The sequence below is a fragment of the Aotus nancymaae genome, unplaced genomic scaffold, assembly GCF_030222135.1.
Source record: "Aotus nancymaae isolate 86718 unplaced genomic scaffold, 86718_ANA_hifiasm-v0.15.2.pri h1tg000008l, whole genome shotgun sequence".
Lineage (NCBI taxonomy): Eukaryota > Metazoa > Chordata > Mammalia > Primates > Aotidae > Aotus > Aotus nancymaae.
Genome location: NW_026988419.1, coordinates 54082907 through 54109033, shown reverse-complemented (window position 1 = coordinate 54109033; position 26127 = coordinate 54082907). Strand labels below are relative to the sequence as shown.

General features: G+C 35.8%; 1 protein-coding gene across 9 annotated transcripts; it reads right to left on the bottom strand.

The window, feature by feature from the left end:
• Positions 1–471: 471 nt before the first annotated feature.
• Positions 472–26032, bottom strand: LOC110567885 (fibrous sheath-interacting protein 2-like). Of its 9 annotated transcripts, none has more exons than XM_064373316.1 (8): positions 25985–26032; positions 25383–25600; positions 23333–25294; positions 21141–21243; positions 18712–18798; positions 13961–14018; positions 10446–10482; positions 472–8163 (listed from the first exon to the last, which is right to left on the bottom strand). In XM_064373316.1, exon 8 carries the CDS (start codon positions 3992–3994, stop codon positions 1430–1432), a length of 2565 nt encoding a protein of 854 aa, XP_064229386.1. In that variant the 5' UTR covers positions 3995–8163; positions 10446–10482; positions 13961–14018; positions 18712–18798; positions 21141–21243; positions 23333–25294; positions 25383–25600; positions 25985–26032; the 3' UTR covers positions 472–1429. The 9 variants fall into 9 exon arrangements, 8 of the variants coding, with proteins under 8 accessions (XP_064229386.1, XP_064229385.1, XP_064229389.1 ...); XM_064373315.1 differs by lacking the exon at positions 25985–26032 and adding an exon at positions 13674–13743 and having other exon boundaries at positions 25383–25676; XM_064373319.1 differs by lacking the exon at positions 25985–26032 and having other exon boundaries at positions 23333–23445; positions 24101–25294; positions 25383–25676.
• Between the last annotated feature and the right edge of the window lie 95 nt (positions 26033–26127).

Sequence of the window (26127 nt, the reverse complement as noted above, 5' to 3'; positions counted from 1 at the left end):
ATAATAATAATAATAATGAAAGGCTGCCTGGTATGGTGGCTCATGCCTGTAATCTCAGCACTTTGGGAAGCCAAGCCGGGCAGATCACTTGAGGTCAGAAGTTCCAGAACAGGCTGGACAACATGGTGAAATGCTGTCTCTACTGAAAATACAAAAATCAGCTGGGCATGGTGATAGGCATCTGTAATCCCAGCTACTCAGGAGGCTGAAGCAGGAGAAATGCTTGAACCTGAGAGGCAGAGGTTGCAGTGAGCTGAGATCACACCACTGCGCTACAGCCTGAGCAACAAAGCAAGACTCCATCTCAAATAAATAAATAAGTAAGCAAGCAAAAAAAGAAAAATCTCAGTATATGATAATAAAAGGATCTGGTCAGGTGTGGTGGCTCACGCCTATAATCCTGACACTTTGGGAGGCAAAGGCAGGCAGATAACCTGAGGTCAGGAGTTTGAAACCAGCTTGGTCAACATGGTGAAACACCATCTCTACTAAAAATACAAACATTAACCTGGCATGATAACGCAAACCTGTAATCCCAGCTACTACTTGGGAAGCTGAGGTGGGAGAATTGCTTGTCTGCAATCCCAGTTACTACTCAGGATGCTGAGGTGGGAGAATTGCTTGAACTCGGGAGGTGGAGGTGACAGTGAGCTGAGATTGTGCCACTGCACTTCTGCCTGGGCGACGTAGCAAGACTCCATTTTAAAAATCATGGCAGAAGGCAAAGGGGGAGCAGGCACGTCACATGGAGATAGCAGGGGCAAGAGAGAGTTGGGGGCAGTTGCCACACAATTTTAAATGACCAAGTAGCATGAGAACTCACTCACTATCATGAAGACAGCATTAAACCATGAGAGATCCATCCCCCTGACCCAAACATCTCCGACCAGGAAGGAAATCACAGAAGAACCATGTCTCACTATCCACTCATTTTCCTGCCATTACTTTTGCACTTACCTTTAAGGGTTTTACATCCAGTCTTCCAGTCTTATCTAATGAGGCACATCTTCCTCTCTTTCTATTTTCTAAATTAAGTGATTCTGAGGAGTAATTTCTCCCACTTATTGATGCTCTTTTCAGTTCTGCTATGCTAAGTTCAGTTCTTTTCAAACACTCCTGCTTAAGTTTCTTAAGAGGTTGAGTTTTTATAGAAGTAACTGCTAAGTGTTCAGAAATAATTTTTGGATCTATTTTGACTGGTTTTTTTCCCAACATATGGAACTATTTTAATAGGATATTCCTCTTCAGATGAAACTTGATCTAACTGTTCTTCCTCCAATTCAGGAATCATATTAATAGCATGTTCCTGTGCCTTTTGAACAATTCTGTTAATGTCTAGCTCTCCAGAGAGATCAGCATTTGAAATTGTTGAGCCAATTGTGTCTAATGGAAAACTTGAAACTCCATCAATAATTAAACTAGCCACTTTTTAAGGAAAGACTGTGTTTGTATCTTTTATATCATAATAAAGTTCTTTGTTGGTTCCTGATTGTTGTAGTATGTTATTATAAACAGAATTAACAACCTGATAAAGACTTTCTATATTTTCGGGATTTAAACAGTGTTTTTCAGGATCAGAAGCTATTAGACTAATGCTACTTCTGGAAATTTCAGCTGTTACAGATTTTGTCAGTTGAGATGCAATTTTATTTAACTCAGGCTTTGATAAGTTTTTTTCATCTTTGCTTGAGGAACTTGGCAACCTTACTAGTTTAGCCAAGAACAAGGCCAACACCTCTTCTAAAAGTTTGGCATCTAATATCAAACCTTTTCTGGATGAAGACTTTTCCTGAGACTTAAGTTCATCAATAATTTTGGTCACTTTTTCCATAATTTTGACAGCTTCCAGAACTAATTCTGAATTTGATACTTCTTCCTCTACTTGAGGTTTAAATTCAGAACTGGAAATTGCATTGACCAATAAAAATCCTATTGTATCTGAGAGGACATTACCTTTACCCATTAAATCTTCAAATATAGAAGTAAAAGAACCAAAGTACTTTAAAACACTGTCAAAAACAGAATTAACTATGTTTTCAATAGTTGCATTATCAGATACAGGTACAGTAGGTGATTCCTTGGTGGGTGCTACAAGTTTAATCTTACTTTTGAAGATAAATTCTTGGACTGAATTTAATACTTTTGAAGTTATTTTTAGCATTTCAGTTTCTAAGGATTTGGTTCTTTCTTTATGCACGTTTGGAAATACAGATAAAAGCTTTGATAAAAATTTCACAGCAATTTCTTCTATTATGTTATAAGACAGCTTACGAGCATGTGATGGTTTAGGTAAGGGCACATCAGTAGTTTGGAAAACATCTTTAGGGATATTTTCAACCATGTTTTCAACATCCACACACTGATGTGGAGTTAGCCCTCCACAAAAATAGCTCTGCAACTGATTGCCAGCCACTTCTCGTAGAACCAAGTCAACTAGGGTTTCTGAAAGGATTTTGCATCCACTGGTCACACAATTTTGTATGATCTCTTGTGATCCAAACTGTGTCAAGAGATTGTTATAAACAGACTGAACCACTAACTGAGTAATTTCATGATCATCAGATTGTAAGGATTCTACATACTGTATAATCATATGTTTATTTTGGGAGATCTCTGTTGCAACTGCACTTACGAACTTAATTTGAAAGAAATCCAGTGCTGTGAACAAATTGTGCTCAAGTTTTCTTGTTTCTGTGCTGGATATTGTTGAGAAAATTTTAGATAAAAGAGCAGAAATCACATTCTCTAAAAATTTATGAGGTAATATTATTGTATATGGTGATGAAGTGTGACATTCTTTGCTGGCTGTTTGGGACAACTTTTGGACATTTTTAACAAGATTCTTAGATTCCAGCGGCAAACATGATGAAACTGAAACCTCATCACAAAATACCAAGTTAAGCTGATCTTGAAAAATTTCATTTATCACTGCACTAGTTAGTCTTCTTGCTAAATTTTCTCCATTACTGTTTATATTCTTACAAATGGCGTCTTGAGATCTGTATTCATTTAAAATATTACAAACAGAAGAGTGAACAACTTTATTGACCAATGTTTTGTCAGTTGATGGTATCTTAACTGAAGAAGGTTTTTTAGTCATTTTATCGACAGGTGGCATTTGATCCGCAGATTTTATCTTAACCCTGGATGGTGCTTCATCTGTTGTTGGCTCTTTTCCCACAGGTGGGAAAAACTGATTCCCCGTGTCTGGTCTGAAAACCTTAATTTGAGCATCTGAAAACTCCTTTAACACTGAATCGATGAGTTTCATAGCAGTGTCATAGAGTTTAGCTTGATTTTTCTCATCACGGACATTTTGACCTCTATCTTGTATTTGTGTTTCTGGTATAGAAGAAAAGATCAATTTTTTAACCATCTCGGTAATAATATCTTCTAAAAATTTAGTGGGAAAAATTCCAGGTTTATTTTTTGGTTGATACTGTGAATCTGTGGAGCTGCTTGCTTTCCCAAACAGCTTTTGTGAGATACTGCCTTCAGGGAGGGAGTTATTTTCTTTCATGATCTCATCAAAATGACCAAAGTTAGATTTCCCTGGGCTGTGGTCTTGTACTTTGTTTCTAGAACATGATGGAATTTCTTGGGAACAAAAGACAGATTTTACTTTGGAAGTAGCAAACGTTTCCAAATTTGTTAATATTGCCTGTACAATATCTTCAGCTACATTTACCTTTGCCTCTTTGTCAGCAACACTGAATCTAGACTGAAAAGTACATGGATTTTTATCCAAGACAGAGGATTTTCCTTCATAGCTGTGTTCATGAAAAGAAACATTAGCTGAAAAATTGATAGTTTCATACCTATTTTTCCTTACATTTCTTTCTGTCATGGCAGCTGAATAAAGTTTGTGAAATACACTGTTAACAATATTTTCTGTTACTATAGTTATATCTGCTTCAGAAATTAAAGGATCTATCATTTTATCCATACATTGAACAGATGTTTGGGCAATTGGCTCATCAACATTGTGAGGCATGCCATTAAAATGAGAGTGGGAGAGAGAAAGCACATTTAATTGATTGATTAAAGTACTTGGAAATATTTCATTCAAAATATTTATGATGGGAGCAATTGGAGATATATTTGGTTCTTGAGTTTTACTTCAATTTTCTTTAAGGCTTTTTCTAGAGCCCATTAAGAGAAAGTGTTTTCATTTCTTCTGTTTGTAGTGATCTATCATCAATAATTTTCTTCTCTGTATATGCATCATCTTCTAGAAATGAATCTGATTCAGCTCCTCCAGGAAGACTTCCATATGTTGGCCTGTATCGATAAGTTTCAATGCCTCCCTCTTCAGATTCAGTTTGATTAAACATATCTGAAGATACTGCATCTAAAATTAATTTGACTACATCCGTAAGAATCTGATTCTCACGTGGTGGGGTTTTTACACTTGTCTTCAAGTCTGATGAGGTCATGTTTAATTCTGTTTGAATAGCCTTCAAGGTAGCACTTGATACCTTCTTTGCAGGCATGTATAAAGCAGACAGAAATGATTCTTCATGTGTGTCTCTGGAAATATTGGTGCTTTCACATTCCCAGTGCATCTTATTGCTTTTCTTATTTTCATCATTAATAGCATCCAGAATTTCTAAATATCCATTGGCAAACCCCTTCAGTTTAGCAAAAACTATATTAAGAATGTCTGAAGCTACAGTTCTCAGTTTATTTGGATGCATTTCTTTTGTGCTCTCTGCTTTGGAAGACACAGGAGCAACAGGTTTTGCTTTGCTTTGAGTCCCCTCTTTATTGCTGTCCTGAACCATTCTGGAAACTATGCTGGACATTATTTCGGTGGATTTGGCCATTTTCTCAATAATTGAAGTAAATGATGGGTTGTCAATGTCAAGAGACTCTGAGATGGCTTTCAATCCACAACTTGAAAAACTGGTATCCATGTCAACACCAGATAATTTTGCAAGGATATAATCAAAAATTGCTTTGGAAATTAACTGAATATTAGACTGTAATGCAGCAGCCATTTTCTGATTCTTATTGGTAGTCTCTTGGCTTCCTAGGAGCTTGCTTAGCGTTTCATGTAGTGTTTCCCCAATTCTATCTAATACTTCCAATTTTGCATTATTTTGAATATCTTTTTCATCATTGGCACTGTGGAGAACACAAGGAGTAGCCATATATTTGTGAAAAGATTTTTTATCCTGCCTATTTGGCAAAATGCTCTGTTCATCAACACTGTCATTTGCAGACTTTGGCATACATGAAGAAAGTGAAATGTTTCTTTGATCTGCATTTTTGCTGGATAACATATCATAAATACATGTTAATAATGGACTTGCCAAAATGTCATCATCAATACTTGTGACAAAAGATTCTAATTTTTTGTTAGTATTAGCTGTAAGGGATTTGGTATGGTCAATCTCCATAAAATTTAGGTTTTTCTTTTTTTTTTCTTTTTTTTTGAGACGGAGTTTCGCTCTTGTTACCCAGGCTGGAGTGCAATGGTGCGATCTCAGCTCACCGCAACCTCCGCCTCCTGGGTTAAAGCAATTCTCCTGCCTTAGCCTCCTGAGTAGCTGGGACTAAAGGCATGCGCCACCATGCCCAGCTAATTTTTGTATTTTTAGTAGAGACGGGGTTTCACCATGTTGACCAGGATGGTCTCGATCTCTTGACCTCGTGATCCACCTGCCTCGGCCTCTCAAAGTGCTGGGATTATAGGCATGAGCCACCGCTCCCGGCCAAGATTTAGGTTTTTCTTATGGAGTTCCAGTTCATTCTGGATAGCACATAAAACAATGTTCACTATTTTAGCTGTGTACCTACTAAGTTGAGATTGTAGTGAAGATTTGAAGCCCATATGCAATTTTTGACAAATAAATGACTTCAGTCTTTTAAATATTATATGAATGATCTTATCATTAATGTCATCTACAGGTTTAAGTTCACTTTCTCCAGATTTTAACCAGAAAAACTTTTTAGAATCAATATTGAATGAAGATAAAGATTGAATTTTCTTTTCACTGACAAACCATGTTTTTAATGAGCATTTATTTGGTGCTTCTTTGACTCTGTGTGCAGCGTCGGAACTATCTAAGGAAGTCTGATGAACTGATGATGAAATGTAACTATTAGTGGTATTGGAAATGTAGTTTGGTGCCTTATGAAGTATGTTTAACACAGAGTCTCTTATTTCTTGAGCCACTGTATTGATTTCTGAAACAGAAAACAGCTGGTCTATCCATTCTTGATGTGACAGTCCTTCAGGCTTTTGTGAAACAAGAACTGAAGCTTCATTGCCAGTTTTGCTGTCTAAGTGACCAGGAGGAACAAAAGATATGTCCTTGAGTATTTCTTTTAAAACACTTGTGACTATGTTTTCTGAAGCCTTTTGTACTTGATGCTTTTGGTCTTGGCTGAAGGTTGACATAACTTTATTCATACAAAGTTTTTTCTTTAAAGTATCTTTATGATTAAGAGATGGTGGCTCAGTCTTTAATTCCCAATCAGGAAATGCAACTTGGCTTCTAGAAACAGGCTTTGTAGGTGGTTCGATATTTCTTTTGTATTTAAAACAAGTGTTTCCCTTTGTAAATGAATCATTAGGAATCTGTTGTTGTGATTTTACTTTTTCATCTTTGAAAGCTGAATCAAGCACATTTTTTACAATATTGTCTGTCTCCTCATCTTCAGAATAAAGAACCATGCCTGGAACATTTATAGGTGGAAATGGTCTCCTAGACCTAGGACTATTAGATAATCTAGTGCCAGTGAGTCTGCACTTTTCTTTGGTGTGAGAACGACTACTTATTCTAGGTTGTCTACTTTTTTGAAAATTTTCCTTTGCTGGTTCTTGATGGAGCTCATCAAGGAGGATATCATCAAGTAGCTGAAGGAGTACTACTGTTTCTTCAGATGCAATAATTCTCTCATTATTTAGTTCAGTTTTCATATAACCTAGTATAGCACTAATTTCTTCCCCTATATAACCAACCAAAGAGGATTGGGAAAAAATATTTGATAGTAAATTTCATATTTCTTCATTGACAATTAAACTAGCTGTGTCAGATTCAAGACTAGATTTATTTTTGCCAGCTCTCTGAAGGAACATGCATACTGGGTCTGTCTTATGTTGCTGGCAGGAAAGCTTAGTTGAATCTTTAGGATGAAGAAATTCATTTTGCTTAGAAGAAGTAAGAGACATCCGCTTTTCTAAAATGGTGTGCACCATGTCCTCTGCAATATCATACACTGGGTCTAAAGTATGAGGCATTGAATCCGTCAAAGGTTTTTTATTTGATGATGGGAGATGTTCATCACTGGCTGTTAAGCTTGGTTTAATGTTGACTGGTACATCTTCTTGTGAAAACATCTCAACGCATTTTTTCTCCACTGCAGACTCTAACTTCTCAAGCATATTTTCCACAATCTCAGAAGCAACTGAGCAAACATCAACATTGGAGGGCAAGTCTTCTTTTTCACGCTCACATTGTTCAACAAAAACTTCGGCAATAACAGAAGAGAGAGAGGGAATGGCCTGGGTTAAATCAGACATTATTTCGTGAAAAATGCTTTCTAAAATCACTTTAGTTTTCTCTTTCAAGTGACATTTAAAGTTAAGAAAAATATTTTTTAAATTCTTTTCATCTATGGCTTTTTCTTTTTTATCACAAATGAACTCCCTAGGCTATCTGTTTGAGTAGTAGTATCCTTACACTTTCTTGTGCTTGTTTCAAATGATGCTAAAAGATCACTGTCTGATTTACAACTTCTGAGCTTAGGGTATGAACACAGCACGTTGGTTTCATTATATTTAAGTGTAGAGGTTATAGGTTGTCCTTTTGCATGACAGGTTTTCCCCACAACAGTTCTTTCCTTATGTTCAGGAGAAAGTTGTATCGGTGTGGTTGGTCTTCTTCCTGACTGGTCAACTGGAAATGCACAGGGTCCTGCCTGAAATGTTTTAGTTGTTGAAGTTAAGTAGGTTCTATATGTCAAGTCTTCACTGCATGTGCTACAGAAACTTGAACTATCTGAAGAGAGGATGGAGTTATCAGATGCTGGGTATGTATTATTTCTCAATCTTTCTTCATACTTTGTGATGGGTGAGTACAATATACTAATCAGTTTAGGAACAACATAGGTCATTATATCCCGAATTATAATATTCAGTTCTTCAGAAGTTACCTAGAAATGAAGTAAGCAGGGATGAAAGCAAAGTCATGTAATAACTTACTCTATGTTTTGAAGACAGCAGGTAACATCGAATTTTTATATCAAGCAATGTACAGGTGGAATACCAATATGGTTCATGGAAGAAAATAGTAAAAAAAAAAAAAAAAAAAAAAAAGAATAGAAATTTAGAATTTCAGATGAATTTCTAGTTTTTTTATTCTGCACTACACTGAAGTATGTTTTTTGTGAGTGTTTAAGATTTATTTTATTCACAGTCTCTCAGAAGTTTCTTTTTCTCTTGGCATTTATTATCAGGATAAATGATTTTTTGTTTAAAAAAATTACCAAATGGTTGTATAGGCACATAGCGTGCAAATATTTTGGAAAGAAAATGTATAATCTTTATGATCCAGCTGATTTTTAAGATCATTAAATATTTGTAATAAAATATATCTCAAAACAGATGCAGCCAAAATATTTGGTTGCTTTCAGAAGCATCTGTCTGACTGAGATATGGGGAAGGAACACAAATCATTCTCTCTTCCAGTCCCTGCTGAGAGGGTGAGCCTGTAATCTATATATATATAGAAATGACTAAAGTTAATTATTAAGAATTATTTGATAGGTAAAAATAAAAGCTCATGCTTTATATAGATTGACGAGCTTTTTACCTAACAAACAAGTGTAAATACAAATTGCCTTAGATAGGAAAGCTGAGAACAGATAATAAAGTAAGGTAACATATTAATTTAGATAGAACATAAAAGCCAAGCTAGATTTGGGAATCAAAGAGTAGGGAGGACTGAGCAAGATTAAGAAAGTTAGACTATTACTGAGCTGAAACTAAGAACCAGGTTTGAATAACCATTTCCTTAGTGACCAATGGTGCTGTCATAGATTTGTACTGGACCATGGATAGAAACAAATGCATCTGTAGAGTTCTATAAACCTCTACTTACCAACTGGAAATGTATTTTGTGCTTACAAAACTCTTACTTATAATAAAGTAGTACTCTGTTTTTAAATTGTTAAAACTCTTAAAGCATACAGGCTGTAAACACAAGTAATTTGCAGCAAAGCTTAGAAGGCTGACATGTAGGTCTTTGTGTAAATAAGATTCCTGTAACTAGGCTGCTCACACCCAAAATATTGTCTAAATTAGTCTGAAATTATTCGTATTTCAGAGAAATATTCAAAGAAAAATTAACATGTATATGCCACACTCCCTCATGGCCCATTTCAAAGCATTTGAGGAGCACTTGAGGAAAGGCCATTTTATTCAGCTGTAATCCCCAAATATACCCCCAATATTTTTAACTTATTGTATAAGCAATGGGTTAGTGGTTATGACACATATTTTAAGATGACAGTCTGTTATAAAAAATAAATACACTCTAAATCAAATATTTAAGAATAAAACCTAAATATTTACAGAAAAGATAATTATTCTAAATCAACTACAACACATATAAATTATAAACTAAGACATTCAATATGTTATTTTTCTTATTACAAGAGATGATAAACAATAACCTACATTATTACTCTTAGGCTAGTTGTGGCAAAGCGATTCCACCCTTAATATATAAAAGAGGCATCTATTTCTAAAGTTTTCTTTGTAGTGAAATATGATAGATGAAATCCCAGTTTTCACTTTCTTTCTGTTACAACATTAAACTGAAAAATATTCCCTTGGGTTAAAGCTTTCATATTTGCTGCATATTCTATGAATTGAGCAAGTGTCCATGTTAAATAGTGTGCCAGAATATGTATTGTTCCACAAATGCTCTTTCCTGTGTGTTCAGTCTAGATCCAAATTAGGTCTCATAAAAATATACTACCTTATCTTTGCCTGTTCCAAGTCTCAGCTTATAGGTGATGAGGTCCCTTTTCACAAAGCTGCTAAAGACAGATCCAAGCATCTCAACTCATCTACTACTGAGTTCACCAACAAGATCTGCAAGGGCATATTGATATAGCTTCCCATGATAGAATAGGCTTGTGGTATTTCATTCTCTTCCTGTGATGGCTAGGTCCCTTAATATTTTACCATTATATACCCATGAGACCTCATCTTGAAGGCCTAATATTATTTTTGATAACAACTTTGGACCACAGAAAAGTATAAGAATTAACTGAAAAGGAACTTCAAAGAAGAAAAAAGAACAAAGAAGAAGACCAACAAATATCAATGGATGACTCCTAGCTTTCTAGTTAACAAAATATATTCTATTATGATGTATCAGAAAGTAAGACTAATATGTTGCTTTATCAGTGGATTTTATGATACATACTTTTTCTTGCAAGCAATTTTGCGGTGAGTTCTGTTGCCTGTAGAGAAAGGCTGATCATTTGTTTATTATAGAGTCAAGAATTTATAAAACTTTTTTCTAAAATTTCTGATCATTGAATCATTTTGTTGTATCTAAGAGTTTTTCTATAGAAATTCAAAATGAAGAATATACCATTTTTTCAAATCCTTCTATTTTACTTTTTCCCTAGATTGGCCTCTAGTTTTAGAAATGTACTTTATTATTCATGGGAACAGACTTATAGCTACAGCATAAACAATGTACCTCTCTGATCTTTGTTCTTTTAACACACCTTAGCCATGCCCACTTTGGTTTCTCTGAAAAAGGATATAGGATTTGCAGGGAGGGGGTAGTTGAGTTTCTTCTGACTGTTAAAAGGTCTGATAGAGCAGCAAGGCATCTGACCAGAACGTTCTGATAGTCATTTATTTACTCTTTGAAATGCCATAGTTCTACCATTCCCTCCCCATATTCCATGGCAGGAAGAAAATAGTGAATGATTATTCAATAACTATGGGTTAAAATCATGGATATCTAGCTATATTTAATACCAGTTTAGATGCATTCCTTTTCTGTGTATGACAATATTCTATCATGCGTTATTACATTTACCATCACACACTAATGAAATAAAAAGTTTTCTGAAATGCAAAAAAAAGAATAGCTCAATCATAAAAATAATAGAAAATAAATATTTATTAAAACAAGATCTAAAACTGAAGTCTGATTTATTTTCATATATTTTTGCTGATTTGAACTGTTTCTTTTTTCTTTCTACTTTCTTAAGTACACTCCTTTTAGGCCTGTACTCCATATGATTAAATTTACATTTTCCCCAAGGTTTATAATTCAATTTTAAGAAATAGGCAGACTGAAAACTACACCCTATATTTTCACAGGAAAAAAAACATTGGGTCCAGTTCATAAAATGGGTTTTGTGACAACAGTCTATCCTTAGACTAGTACCTTTTTGCAGTATGCAACTAGGAGCATGGAAGATGATGTCAGTGATATGTTCTCTATCATTTGCCCTCATTTGTTTTTCTAGGATCTGGTTTCTTAGGTCAACCCAAGTTTCCACAGGTTTTTCTCTTAGATATTCTGCAACCTAATGCATTCAGATTCATTTTTCTGTTTTCTTCACGTTATATCGTTGGCATAAAACATAACTCAAGGAGTTCTATGTATTCATTGATACCAGTTCCCAATAGACTTTCTGCTCCAAAAGCATGCAACACAGAACCAAAGTACAAAGGCCTACATGCAAATTTAATCTGAAAACTGAAAAAGCTTTATTAATGACTATTAGAAAACAATTTTATTAACCGGATAAAGCATGGCATCAGCAGAAATGGCAGAGTAAGTATCTCAGATATTCATTCCTCCAAAAAAAATAATGAGTAAACTGGCAAAAGAAAAATGACTAGAATTATAGTTTCTGGAACTCTAGAAAATTAATCAAAGACTTGCAGAGTTCCAGAGAGCACTTATTTAGGAAAAACAGTGAGCCTAGGTAATAGCAGTAGGTTTTGGTGTTTTAATTTGTCTTATTTTTATCCCCTCTCTTCAGCTTCATAATATCCTTCAAAAATAATACCCTGAAATCGTAGAAACATGGTTTTATCTTGGTACCTGCCTAAGATCTAGCATTATAGTTTGAACATAGTAGGTTCTCAATAAACGTTTGATAAATAAATCCCTATTTAAAGTCTTTTGGATCTGTGCCTACTTCTCTCTAATGCCAAATGAAACCTTTGTGCAGGCCACTAATGGACTTTGATAACTGATTCTGAGTTTCTTTCTTTCAATCTTTCCTATATATCATTGTCAAAGTTACTCATTATGTATGCTAATTTGACCATTATACCTGCACTAAAAACCATCAGACTATTAGCCAATAAATAAACTACAAGTTTTAACCACAGTCTTGAGGATAATAGGTTTATTCCTTTCTTCACTCTTACTCCTTATACCTTCCCTGTAATCCACGCTTACTCATCACCTAAGTGCAATGCTGAATTATTGCAACTTTACTCCCACTGCTCTTATATTTGCTTTATTTTCATTCCTTTGGTACTGAATTTTCATCTCTATTTTATAAATATTTTGTAACATTAAACAACTGAACAGAAACAAGAAAACTAAGCAGTGAGAGAAGAGAAAGAAATGATGGAATAGATGTGAGACTTCCACAGCAAACTCCTAGAAAACTTGGAGTTAAACCTGAACAAGAGGAATGTGACATATGTGTCTTTACTCTTTATTTGGATCTCTGTGTATGCTTTTGGAGAAGTGGTAAGAAGCTCCAGGTAAGATAAAGGGTTTTTTATTTTTCACCAAGCTAAGATTTATAAGGAAAGAATATCCAAAACGCTTGCTATGGAATATTCAAGTGATTTTTGTAGTTCTACATTCTTGTGTTGAAGAAGATAAAAATGCACTTTTTACAACTATATTAAGAGCCTCTTATAACCTTTTCTTTAAAGAGGTATGTATTTATATTTCCAGTAAATAAAAATGTATGTATCCAATAAATAAAATAAGCAATGTTATTTTACAAATGGTCTACATACAGTCATTAAGTTTTATTGCTTTGAACTAGACAAGTCAGTTTCCTTCCTTCTGCATCTCTTACTGTGCTATGTATAATATGAATACTCAATAAGTCAAACAAACTGGTATTTACCTGTCTTAAGGTAAAAATCATTATTTCAAGAAGGCTGGTCTGAACATGTCAAGATCATTTGCCATCACTCACAACTTATTTTACTCAATCATCTTCATGGGAATTTGGGATTTGTAAAGTCTTTCATAGACTTCATTTGTCTTGCTGATTTTTTTAAAAGATTGTGTCATGGGTGTAAAATAACTCATTGCTATTACTTAGATTCATGTTTTCCTCTCTCTCTTTTCTTGAGTTGAGAAAAACAGATATAAACATCAACAAAATAGGTGGTCACTAAGGTTTGAGGAGTCAAAAGTCCCTGGGCTTAACAAATATCTCTTCTACATGCCATTATTTCTACTATTAGAGATTACTATTTTGTATTCATCTGCAAAATACCCTTTAGGGTGGGGGATAACTGATTAAGTCATTAATACAATAACTATATTACCAGTATTAGAAAGCCAATAGTCTCAAAAAGCATAAGGAATGGTAGCTATTTCAAAGAAAAGAAAGGCAAAGAAATACAGATTATGAGAAATTACCTGAAGAAAGCTATGATGAAGATACACTTGAAAGTGGCATGGAGACCCCGACAATAGGCGGATTATAGAACTACAGAGGAGATATGGAGATAAAGAAAGGGAAGGACAAAGATTCATTTTGTCTACTTTAGCTTAGTGCTGAAAGTCTGCAAAAGACTAAGTTTCACTAAATCCAAGTAGAACTACAAAAACTGAGGATTCCATGTAATCATTTGCTTATGAGCAGCACTCTTAAGTAATCATTAAAATTTTTATTTATGATTACATATAATTCCTTAGATACTTACATATTTGTGTTAACAGGAGAAGAAAATATACCCAGGTCTGTAGCCTGAGCCTGAGGTCCTATTTATTAGAAAAAGAAAATTATATAGTTTGTATCCATCCTCAGCAACTTGCTAAATGTTAATCCTCTAGTAGGTATTTATTTTCTGTTGTTACTGCCTTGTTTATAAGCTTTCAGAGACTCTCCACAGTGAAGTTCAAAATTCTTATCAAGAACCTGTACTATAAGATCTGATGTCCTTTTCTACCTCTCTAGTGTCTTCTCTGACTAGTCTTTAATATATATGCTATGGTCCAGAGACAGAATATATCGCAGTTCCCTAAATATATCATGTCTCTCATGCCTCTCTGGCCTATGGTTTTGCAATTTCTTTTGTCTAGAATGCCCTGTGCTGTCTTTAAACTTCTCATCTTTTAGTTCTCATTCAGCTTATGTCAACTCTTGAAAGCCTTCCTTGAAAGCTACCTGAATAAATACATTTCCCAGTGCTCTCAAAGCACTCTAAACATGTTTATATTATAAAACTCATCATGCTATGCATTAGTTATGTTAATTCTTGTGTACACCTGATTATTATATGAAATAAAATAATTGATGTGATCAATTTTATTTTATTTTATTTTTTAAATGTTTTCATTATACTTTAAGTTCTGGGGTACATGTGCAGATTGTGCAGGTTTGTTACATAGGTATACACATGCCATGTTGGTGGTTTGCTACATCCATTGCCCCATCATCTACATAATGTATTTCTCTTAATGCTATACCTCCCCAATTCTCCCACCCCCTGCTATTCCTCCACTAGCTCCCCACTCCCAAAACCCTGGTGTGTGATGTTCCTCTTCCTGTGTCTATGTGTTCTCATTGTTCAACAACCACTTATGTGTGAGAATATGCAGTGTTTGGTTTTCTGTTCTTGTGTCAGTTTGCTGAGAATGATGGTTTCTGGTTTCATCCATGTCCCTACAAAGGACATGAAGTCATCAATTTAGAGAGAAATGAACTGAGATTAAGAGTGCACATATCTGAAAGTTAAATGTGAAGATAAAACTATTTTTAATACAAAAAAGCTATTCTGTGGTTTCCAGCAATATGCTAAACAAGTGTCTTTCATTTTGCCTAGAATTCAGTGTACAGTATTAAAGTCATACTGTTAAAAATAGCTAAACTTTCAAAGAGATAGTAGAACTTTCTGAAGGTAAAACAATTGTGAGAACACAAATCTATAGTGATAAACAAATGCTGAAGCTGATACCTGCTCTAGGGACATTGGCCACATCTGGAAATGTACTGTCTGGTTAGAGCATTTAAAACAAGATTTTGGGCCCCCAAAAGATGGGGAATTAAAACTAATAGCTCCTAAAAACATACAGATGCTTCTTGACTTAAAATGGGGTTGACATCACAATAAACGTTAAAATAATGTTAAAAATATGTTAAGCTGGAAATGCATGGAATACACCTAATATACAAGGAACAAATTCCCTGAAAAATCCAAATGACCACATTTCATCACAAATAAATAGATAATATGAAGAGCCCTGTAGCAAAGAAATTAAGTAGGAAGTTTAAACTTTTCCACAAAAAAGCTCCAGACTCAAGAGACTTCTCCTCTGAATTGTGCTAAATATTTAAGCAAGAAATTATGCTAATTCTACACAACCCTTCCAAAAAATTAAAGAAGAGTGAACATTTTCTATCTCATACATTTACATCAGAATCACTTTGATACAAAATATCATTACAGATATTGTAATAAATTACAAATTTTTTCAATTCCCCCATGAACAAATATGCAAGAATAATAAAACAAATTATAAATATCATGTATGATATGTAATATAATATTATACTGACCATTACATTAATAATATAGTAATCATAATATAATTAAAAATAATATAATAAATATAATATAGTATTCTAATGAATGTGTATCACATTTCCTTATGTTTTGGAACAATATTAAGAGGTACACAATCACCAATGCTGTTCAGCATTGCACTGAAGGTCCTAGACAGAGAGAAATAAATGAAAAGTGAATCCCAACTAAATAGCAGCAAGCTGTTTTGTAGAAATTGACAAGTTTTTAAAATTTGTATAGAAAGCAAAGGCTCTAGAATAATGAAGTCAACCTGGCATAACAACAAACATTGGATAACTCAAACCACTGAATTTTAAAACCACAATAATAAAGAAAATGAAGTATTTGCATAAATACAGATAAATGCATCAATCTGTGATCACTTTATATTTTCAAAGTTGCCAAAGCAACTAGATTCGTACAAGATAAGTTAGAATCCTCCTGTTTTCCCAGGTAGCAAGAAGAGCTATCAAACACCACTAGGATCATGCCAGAAATACCACTAGAGCTATAATTAAGGAGCTTCCATTGGCCAGAGGTGTTACAACATGAAGACAATGAGAAGACCTTAATGATGATCCACTTTTACTTAACAAATAGTAAATACATTTTCTTTTCCTTATGACTTTCTCAATTTAATAACATTTTTTCTCTAGTTTACTTTATTGTAAGATTATAGTATATAATATATATAACATACATAACATGTGTTACTCCACAGTTTATCTTATCAGTAAGGTCAAAGATGAGCTGTTAGTAAGTTTCTGGGCAACCAAAAATTAAAAGTAAGTTTTTTACTGTGCAGGAGGTCAGTGTTCCAACTCTCAGCCCTTAATGTTCAAATGACAACTGTACTTCTGGTTGTTCTATACATAATCACCAAAACATGGAAACAACACCAAATTTCAAATTTCTTTCAGTTCAAGGATGAATAAACAAACTCTGATGGATCCATGCAATGGAAAGGAACAAACTATTGACACATGCAATAACTTGGATGAATTTCAGGGGTATTATGCTGAGTAAAAGAAGCCGTTTTCATGAAGTCAAATAATGTATAATTCTATTTACATAACATTCTCCAACAGAAAAATATATCCATGAGAACATACCACTATTTGATAATAATCCCAGAGGTAACATAACTAATAATCCCAGAGGTAATTTGGGATTATTAGTTGGGAGAAGGAGGCTGTGACTGCAAATAAACAGGATGAAGGAGATTTTTGGAATACTGGACTGTTCTATATGTGATTGTGATCGAGGTTACACAAATCTATACATGTGACTGTACATGTAATTGTACAAAATATTCCATTTTGCTTTAGGATGATTTAAAAAAACAAAATAAATGCCTTGAGATATTTTCTGAGAATGAAAAAATACAGAGACAAGATAAGGAGCTGCAGCAGGAAATTGACTTTGAACTCTGCCTGGAGAATCACCAGCTGCAAAAGTGTGTGGGGAAAATTTCTCATAAGAGTATAGAGGATGTGACACTGTTCTGAGTTCACACTCATGACGCTATGATGAAATGGAAACCAGAAAGACCTGATTATGGTGCATGGGAAAGAGGGGCACCTCTAAAAATGTATGATGTGTGATGTTACTATTGTGTGTTTCTGAAATTCACAAGAAGACCACAATGACACATATACCCTTCACTGAGACTGGAGAGTAGCTATATGTAACCGCTCACACCCAAGGCTGATATGAATCACATTACTTTACATTTCATCTTTCAATAGGATATTTCTCCCAACCATGCTTAATTAAATTTATGGGTCTGTTCTCCAGACAATTGTCACAATAAACTGGTATCTCAGTGGGGCTAAAAACAGTATTTTCCATTGACCATCCCTTCCTGAAATGTCACTGAGATTCTCTGACAACAGGAAGATCAGACTGGGATGCATTAAACACCAGATTTTTACAGGATCAGTTTGCTTGAGATAACTGCTTTAGAAATTGATGATTTAGTTTTATTGTCTACGTTTAGTGTAAGATGTAGAGCTGGTATTGCCATAAATTTGCCAGTTATAAATAACCTTTTGGTATGTTGTAAAAACTGAACTTTAAAAATGGGACCTATGAATTTTGGAGTTAAATTAACTGAACCTCAGTGATTCTGAGGCAGGAAGACATCCGTGGCTAAGGCAACCCTATCTCTCCCAACATTTCTGATTCTTGATGAGACTAAGCAAATTGCATACTTGGGAAGAAAAGATTTTAAACAGTATTTCCTTTATTTTTTAACCAATAAGGCCAAGAAATTTATCATTTCCTTTATTTTTTGACCAATAAGGCCAAGAAATTTAACTTTAATTTTTTCTTTGAAATTTAATAATGGGAGATAAGTTATACTGTTCAACTTTTGATCAGTCATACTTTGACAATATTTCTTTGAGGATTTTTATATTGCAATTTGGGCTTATGGTGTTTTAGTGAGTTCTAATGAACAACATGAAGAGACACAGCATAAGTTAAAATAACAAAATGATGTTTCAGTAAGGGCCACAGTGAATCTGGAGTTAATGTACTTAATTTCTAACACATTTCAGAGTTTTCTGAAATTATTTTAAGCATAAATTTTTTTTACAAGTTGTTAGACATGCTATATTATATATTTAATTATAATAGAACCTTCATTTAATTTTCTAAAATAATAATATAATGTCAGGTTCAAAACAATAAATCAATTATCTATTTATCAAATTCTAAAAGCAATGAAGGCCACATAGCTGTTGATAAGCATCACTCAAAATCAGTCATTTGACAAAAGAAAACAGAGGATTTATCTATATTTAAGTGAAAGAAGCTGTTACAAAACTATCTTTCCCCAAATTATTGTTTAGTATCTCATGTTTCTTGTCACAATATTCAATTACCAGATATTTCTTCATGTGCATTCTGGTCTCCAGCAGGATAAACTAACATGGTATCTTCAGAAGTCTTCCTTTTATTCTTTCAAAAAGCTTAAAGAAATATAATAAAACATTTATTTTTAATAATGATGACAGAATTACCCAAGATAGACTACTTATCCTTTTATGCCCAAGAAGAGCTGAACTATATGCTAATCTGTATGTGGGATTGTGAGAGAAACTGGAGAAGATAGAGAGATGTGAAATGGGAGGAAAGACAATTCTTGAAATATTATCCCTTTATATTAAAAGATACCCTTGGAGGGATTTTTTTTTTTTTTTTTTTTTTTGGCAGAAAGGGAAATCTGCACCTGGGCTCAACTGAAACGTGTCATTTTCCATCTGGGTGCATACCAACATGTGACTGGGCTGAAGACTCAGCAGTCCACAGTGATATGCCTTGATGCCTGACAGAGCAAATACACATATATATTCCCTTCTTTGTGATGACAATTACAATTTTGCTTTTCTAACTATTAAAGTGGCAGAAGGTCCTTACTGCATGTGTGTTCAGGGGGCTGTTATGAGAGATGTTAAATGTAAGAGTGATCCGTTTCCACATTCACTGATCACTGAGCAGATTCTTCTGATAGTTTCTTTACTTTCTCAGTCCCACTAAAAGTTGTCGATTTGTTGGAAGGTAACAACATTACTCTAGCAGTATAATTTAATTTAATTTATGCCATGGATATTCTTTCTATTCTGTCACTTTGATAATATAAACTCATTTATATACTACTTCTTCATCAACAACAGTGCATTTAAATAACAAATGTTTAAGCTATTTTAAATTCTTCCTACTATATGAGAAAGTTAATGAAGATGTAGTAAATTGTATAGTTACTAAAGTGGTTTCATATCTGAGCCATGATATTGCTGTCATCGCCTCAATGAAGTAAATAGACTTAGATAATCCATTTAGCAAACATGTACTTAGTGTATATGCTTTTCATGGTGTTCTGTTAAACACAAAGGTGGGAGTTCACTATTGTAAATGATTAAGACAGTGGGAAGTATGTAATATGTGAATTAAAAGTGGTAAATACTACTTCAGAGATTCATAGAAGAGAGGCCTTCCAGTTAGGGTTATCAAAAATGATTTCTTGGCATATAATTTACAGTAGGGCTTAAAGAACTGTAGGATTTTATAAGTGGATACACTAATCAGGTCATTCTAAATTAAGAAAATTGGATACAGAGAGGCAGAGAAGCAGGAAAGATAACATGTGTTTTAGGAATGACCAGTAGTCTAATTTGACCAAACAACAAAATAAATTAAGTTCTTACTACATGCTAGAAGTTTTACACTCTTTATAGGAATTATTTAGGAGTATTATCTTTGTTTTCAGATAATGAAACTGGTTTAGGGAGTTTAAGTAATTCGCCCAAGCCACTACATTGATCGAAAATGATAAAACAGGATTGGACTTCTACAGTCAAGCACCAGAGCCTTTTCATATCACTACTAGATTATAGCTGCCATCTTCAAGGATGTAGTGTAAAATAAAGTTAAAAGTCAGGTAAGTACTGAACTTTAGATGCTGATAAATGCTTGCTGAAACAGTCAGAGCTTCATTTAATAGGTAATAGTTTTAACGGTGGAGGAAGAAACCATCAGAACAGAGTTTTAAGCGTAACAAGCAACAGTACAAAATGGATCTGAGGCAGGTAAAAAAAAAGTCAACAAAGGCTAGTTGGTAATCTACTGCAGTGACACAGGAAAGCTCTGACCTCGAAATGGGATTCATGGGATACTATGATGAAGCTGCATGGAAAATAATCAGCTTCTTTCCCGATAATACACAATCAAAGATAGTTAAATCAAGTCTACAGTTCTGCATTCTGGCCATGAAATTGTAGCTAATATCAGAAGAGAAAAACCCATTGTAATTTCATAATGTTATAAATAAAGGAAGCAGGTAGAGGCTGGGCATAGCAAAGCCATTTCTCCTTGTAAACTTACTTCATTTTTTCTCTCTTCATTTATTTGTTCCTTCTTTTTTTCCCTAATTCTCTACCTTCACCCTTTCTTACTGGTTGGCAGTATAATAGAACACAATGTTGCTATATAAGAGCAGTTATCTTAGATACAAGTTTGTATCATTTCAGTAGTTATTTTAAATATAGGGAGGTTGGTTGGAACTACAGTACAGGCAAGCCTGTCCCCTGAGCCAATTGATGAGATTGTTATAATTTGTTATAATTGTTACATATATGCCTACTTTTCAACTTGAACTGTAATACAGAAATGCCTAGAACAGTGTCTGGCACAAAAGGAGTAACAAGTGTAAATACACAGAGGATTACAAAAGGATATTTAGGTAGATAAGCATTTCCTACTTAGCTACATCATCTTTTAATGTTCTCACATTCACCATGTGTTCCATCTTTACCTTTGCACGTGAAAGTATTTTTCCCCATATCTTTTCCTTTAAAGACAGTATTTTGCATTTTTTGTAAATGATAAGCCATTTTTTTCTTTAGAAGGTGCTGTTTCTACAATATTAAAGAAAATGTATTGGTTAATATTAACTTGTCATTAGAAATGTAAAACAATTTATTTAAAATGTGACAATATATTAAAAATGGATTATCAGTACTGTCTTGACTTGTAATGTTACAAAAATAAGAGAATAACAAAGGGTAAATTTCCCTTGTGATCAAACACAAAGAATACATTTAATACACAAGCAATTTGCATTTCTACACATCATCAGAGGACTAATTCAGTTTCTGATCAGATAGAGTATCGTATCCATGGCTGCCCTGGTGAGCTAAAGTAATTTCTCAATCATCTTCAATTGGAAGATTCCTGAGGGCTTACCCAAATATCACTCAGGTCTACCAGACATAAACATAATATAGTATATAAAATGTGATTACCCTTTGTGAATATCTGGGCTACTGTTGAATGTACTAGAAAGAAGATAAATGCATATAGAAAAAAAAAAAAAGCCCAGAGCTGGGTGCGGTGGCTCACGCCTGTAATCCCAGCACTTTGGGAGGCCGAGGCGGGTGGATCACGAGGTCAAGAGATCAAGACCATCCTGGTCAACATGGTGAAACCCCGTCTCTACTAAAAATACAAAAAATTAGCTGGGCATGGTGGTGTGTGCCTGTAATCCCAGCTACTCAGGAGGCTGAGGCAGGAGGACTGCCTGAACCCAGGAGGCGGAGGTTGCGGTGAGCCGAGATCGCGCCATTGCACTCCAGCCTGGGTAACAAGAGCGAAACTTTTAGCAAGAAATAGATTAGCACATGTAAAACAACCACCCAAGACTACAGTAAAGACCTTCCTAAAGGACTGGGGAAAACAGTCACTGGAACCTACCTAGGTGTAAAAAATATGCCTATTCCCACTAGAAATATTTCACTGTAAAGCTACACTGGAAAAACTTCGTAAGTCATAAGGCTTTGAGTAGAGAACTAAGATGGGTTTTAACTCAGTAGCAGGGAACAACTAGCCCCAGATTAAACATGGCTCTGGACCCACCAGCAAATCATAAAAGGCAAGACCTGTACAATCAAATTGTTTCCAAATTAATTATCTACATCCAAAAATTCTAAATAATATTTACAAGAACATAAAAATATTCAGTATACAAAGTAAAATTTATGTCTGGCATCCAATAAAAGAACACTAGGTATAAAGAAACAGGGGAATATGACTTATAAAATAAGTAGATCAATACTTCCACTCTAACCAAAGACACAGAAGAATCACACAGTCAGTCAGGGTTCAGGGCCTCCTGAAGTCCTCCCGCTTCCCGGGTCACCAGTTCCCCTGGCGCCCCACACCTGCCAGTTGCGGCCGGTACAGTCCGAGTCACCCCCACCGCCCCCAGGAGCCGCAAGAGGGCGGCCTCCTGAAGCGGGACAGTTGGGAGCCTTGAGACCCTTGCTTGAGTGGCGATCCCTGCCCCCACTCTCCACCATGCCTGCGGCCGCCAGAGGAAGACACCACCTGGCTTGTGGCCACTCATGTCTTCGCTCTAGCACTGCTGTTTGTGCTCCATGGTCAGCACGAGCCCCTCCTCTCTCCTCCTCTCACACATGGTTGCCCCTCTGTCTGGACCCAACCAGGAACAGCCAGGGCCTCACGACAGACTGCAGCCTCTACCCCCAGCAGTCCACAAAGGCAGTGGCCTCCTGAGGGGGAGGGGCGTGGCCTCCTGAGGGGAGGGAACGTGGCTCACGCTGGGCTGTGTCTAGACTCCTAAGATGCAAAAACTGTGAGATCCTAAATGTTCGTGGTTTTAGTTAGTGGCTAGGTTTTAGAACGCCATGGCGGTCGCTTCCGTGCCCACTCCAGCCTCCGCCACCTTCGCAGCTGCCCAGCCCACCGCTCCACCCCAGTAGCCTCGGCCGTTGCCCTGGACTGGCGGGTCGGCAGCCAGCTGCGCTGAGGACCCCGGGCAGGGGGCGCCGCCGCCTCCCGGGCCGCCCGCCGCGGGATCAGATTTCATGAATAAAAATTTCCCTAATCAATCAGTACTATGCTGCTGAAGGAGAGAGATCATGGAAATAAAAGTTAAGTAGATAAATTAATAAATGCAACACCAAACTTTAAAGCATAATTTTGTACCTTTTGATTTATACCATTATCCTGTACATTTGCCTGAACAACAGAAGTTGAGGTTTTTTTCATAAAATTCTCTGGACTATTTTGATTCTGATGAGCAGCAGCTGCTGTAGTTCCTAAAGGTAAATAAAACAGAGAGAAACTCTAGTATTTTTTTTTTTCAACAGCTTTAGGAATCTACAATAAAAGTACAGTTGATTTTGAAATATGAATCAAACTGTGAAACCATCACTGTATACAAGATGACATTTCTATTAACCCCTGAAGTTTCCTCATGCAGTTTTGTAATCTATCCATCTATCTGTTCTCATAATCCAACAACACTGATCGGTATCTTTAACTCATGATTAGTTTGTGCTTTCTAGAATTTCATATTTCCCTGGCTTCTTTCACTCATCACAATGCTGTCACATATATCAATGGTATATTTTTTATTTTTTATTTCTGAGAAGAATTCTGTTGTACGGCTATTTCATAATTTTGTATACACTTATCTATTTATGGACATTTCGAATGTTTCCAGTTTTTATGAATAAATAAAATATTTATCTATTTTGTTTATATTATTTTATTAATTTTATTATAAATAAATATAATTTTTATTTTACTCTAAATAAAATTTATAAATAAAAATTTCTATAAACTTTCATGTACAGGTCCTGTGTGGACACATTTTTATTGGGTAAATACCTAGTAGCTGAATGAATGGGTCACATGGTAGGTTTAACTTACAAATTAAAATGCCAAACCAGTTTTTCAATGTGGTTGTACCATTTTACATAACAATCAGCAGTGCACCAGGGTTGCAGTTCTTCCACATCCTTGTCAACACTTAGTAAGCAGAAGAAAAATAAAGATCAAAGTAAAAATTTAAAAAAAGCAAAAAGAGAAAGAATGAAATAAAAAACTGGCTCTTTAAGATGTTCAGTAAGTAATAAGCCAAAAACAAATAAGGTCACAAATCAGTAAAATAGAATGTGCAGATAATCATTAAATGAAATAATAAAGAAATATATGAAAAATGTTTGCCAATAAATTTAAAAATATATACAAGGAACAAATTCCCTGAAAAATCCAAAATGACCACATTTCATCACAAATAAATAGATAATATGAAGAGCCCTGTAGCAAAAAAATTAAGTAGGAAGTTTAAACTTTTCCACAAAAAAGCTCCAGACTCAAGAGACTTCTCCTCTGAATTGTGCTAAATATTTAAGCAAGAAATTATGCTAATTCTACACAACCCTTCCAAAAAATTAAAGAAGAGTGAACATTTTCTATCTCATACTTTTACATCAGAATCACTTTGATACAAAATATCATTACAGATATTGTAATAAATTACAAATTTTTTCAATTCCCCCATGAACAAATATGCAAGAATAATAAAACAAATTATAAATATCATGTATGATATGTAATATAATATTATACTGACCATTACATTAATAATATAGTAATCATAATATAATTAAAAATAATATAATAAATATAATATAGTATTCTAATGAATGTGTATCACATTTCCTTATGTTTTGGAACAATATTAAGAGGTACACAATCACCAATGCTGTTCAGCATTGCACTGAAGGTCCTAGACAGAGAGAAATAAATGAAAAGTGAATCCCAACTAAATAGCAGCAAGCTGTTTTGTAGAAATTGACAAGTTTTTAAAATTTGTATAGAAAGCAAAGGCTCTAGAATAATGAAGTCAACCTGGCATAACAACAAACATTGGATAACTCAAACCACTGAATTTTAAAACTTATTTTAAAGCCACAGTAATAAAGAAAATGAAGTATTTGCATAAATACAGATAAATGCATCAATCTGTGATCACTTTATATTTTCAAAGTTGCCCCTCCGCTCTCCTTCTCTCGCACGTGGTTGCCCCTCTGTCTGGACCCAACCAGGAACAGCCAGGGCCTCAGGACGGACTGCAGCCTCCACCTCCAGTGTCAATATCTGAAATAAATATTCAGTATACTCCTTGACTTATTGTTATTGATTATTTCCCTTCCAGAAAAGATCTGGGCTTCATTTGTGAACTCACTGAATTCAAGGCTTTCTCCTATAGGAGTCCTTTCGAGCCCCTCCGCTCTCCTTCTCTCGCACGTGGTTGCCCCTCTGTCTGGACCCAACCAGGAACAGCCAGGGCCTCACGACGGACTGCAGCCTCTACCCCTAGCAGTCCACAAAGGCAGCGACCTCACAAAGGCAGTGGCCTCCTGAGGGGGAGGGGCGTGGCTCGCGCTGGGCTGTGTCAGATTCCTAAGATGCAAAAACTGTGAGATCCTAAATGTTTGTGGTTTGACTGGCTAGGTTTTAGAATGACATGGCAGTTGCTTCCCCGCCCACTCCAGCCTCCGCCGCCTTCGCAGCAGCCCGGCCCACTGCTCCGCCCCAATAGCCTCGGCCGTTGCCCTGGACCGGCGGGTCGGCGGCCGGCAGCGCTGAGGAGACCGGGCAGGGGGCGGCGCCGCCTTCCGGGCCGCCCACCGCCGCCACGGCCTCCCGGGCCGCCCGCCGCCGCCGCCGCCGCCTCCCAGGCCTCCCGCCGCTGCGAGGAGGCGCCCAGGCAGCCCACATCACCGGTCCGTCCTGCTTCCCTTCCTCCCCGGACGGCGCGATCCCGCCCTGCCGCCCCTCACCTACCTGGTCGCGGAGTTTGAGGAACGCCATGGCGGTCGCTTCCGCGCCCCGTCCAGCCTCCGCCGCCGCCCAGCCCACCGCTCCGCCCCAGTAGCCTCGGCCGTTGCCCCGGACCGGCGGGTCAGCGGCCAGCTGCGCTGAGGAGA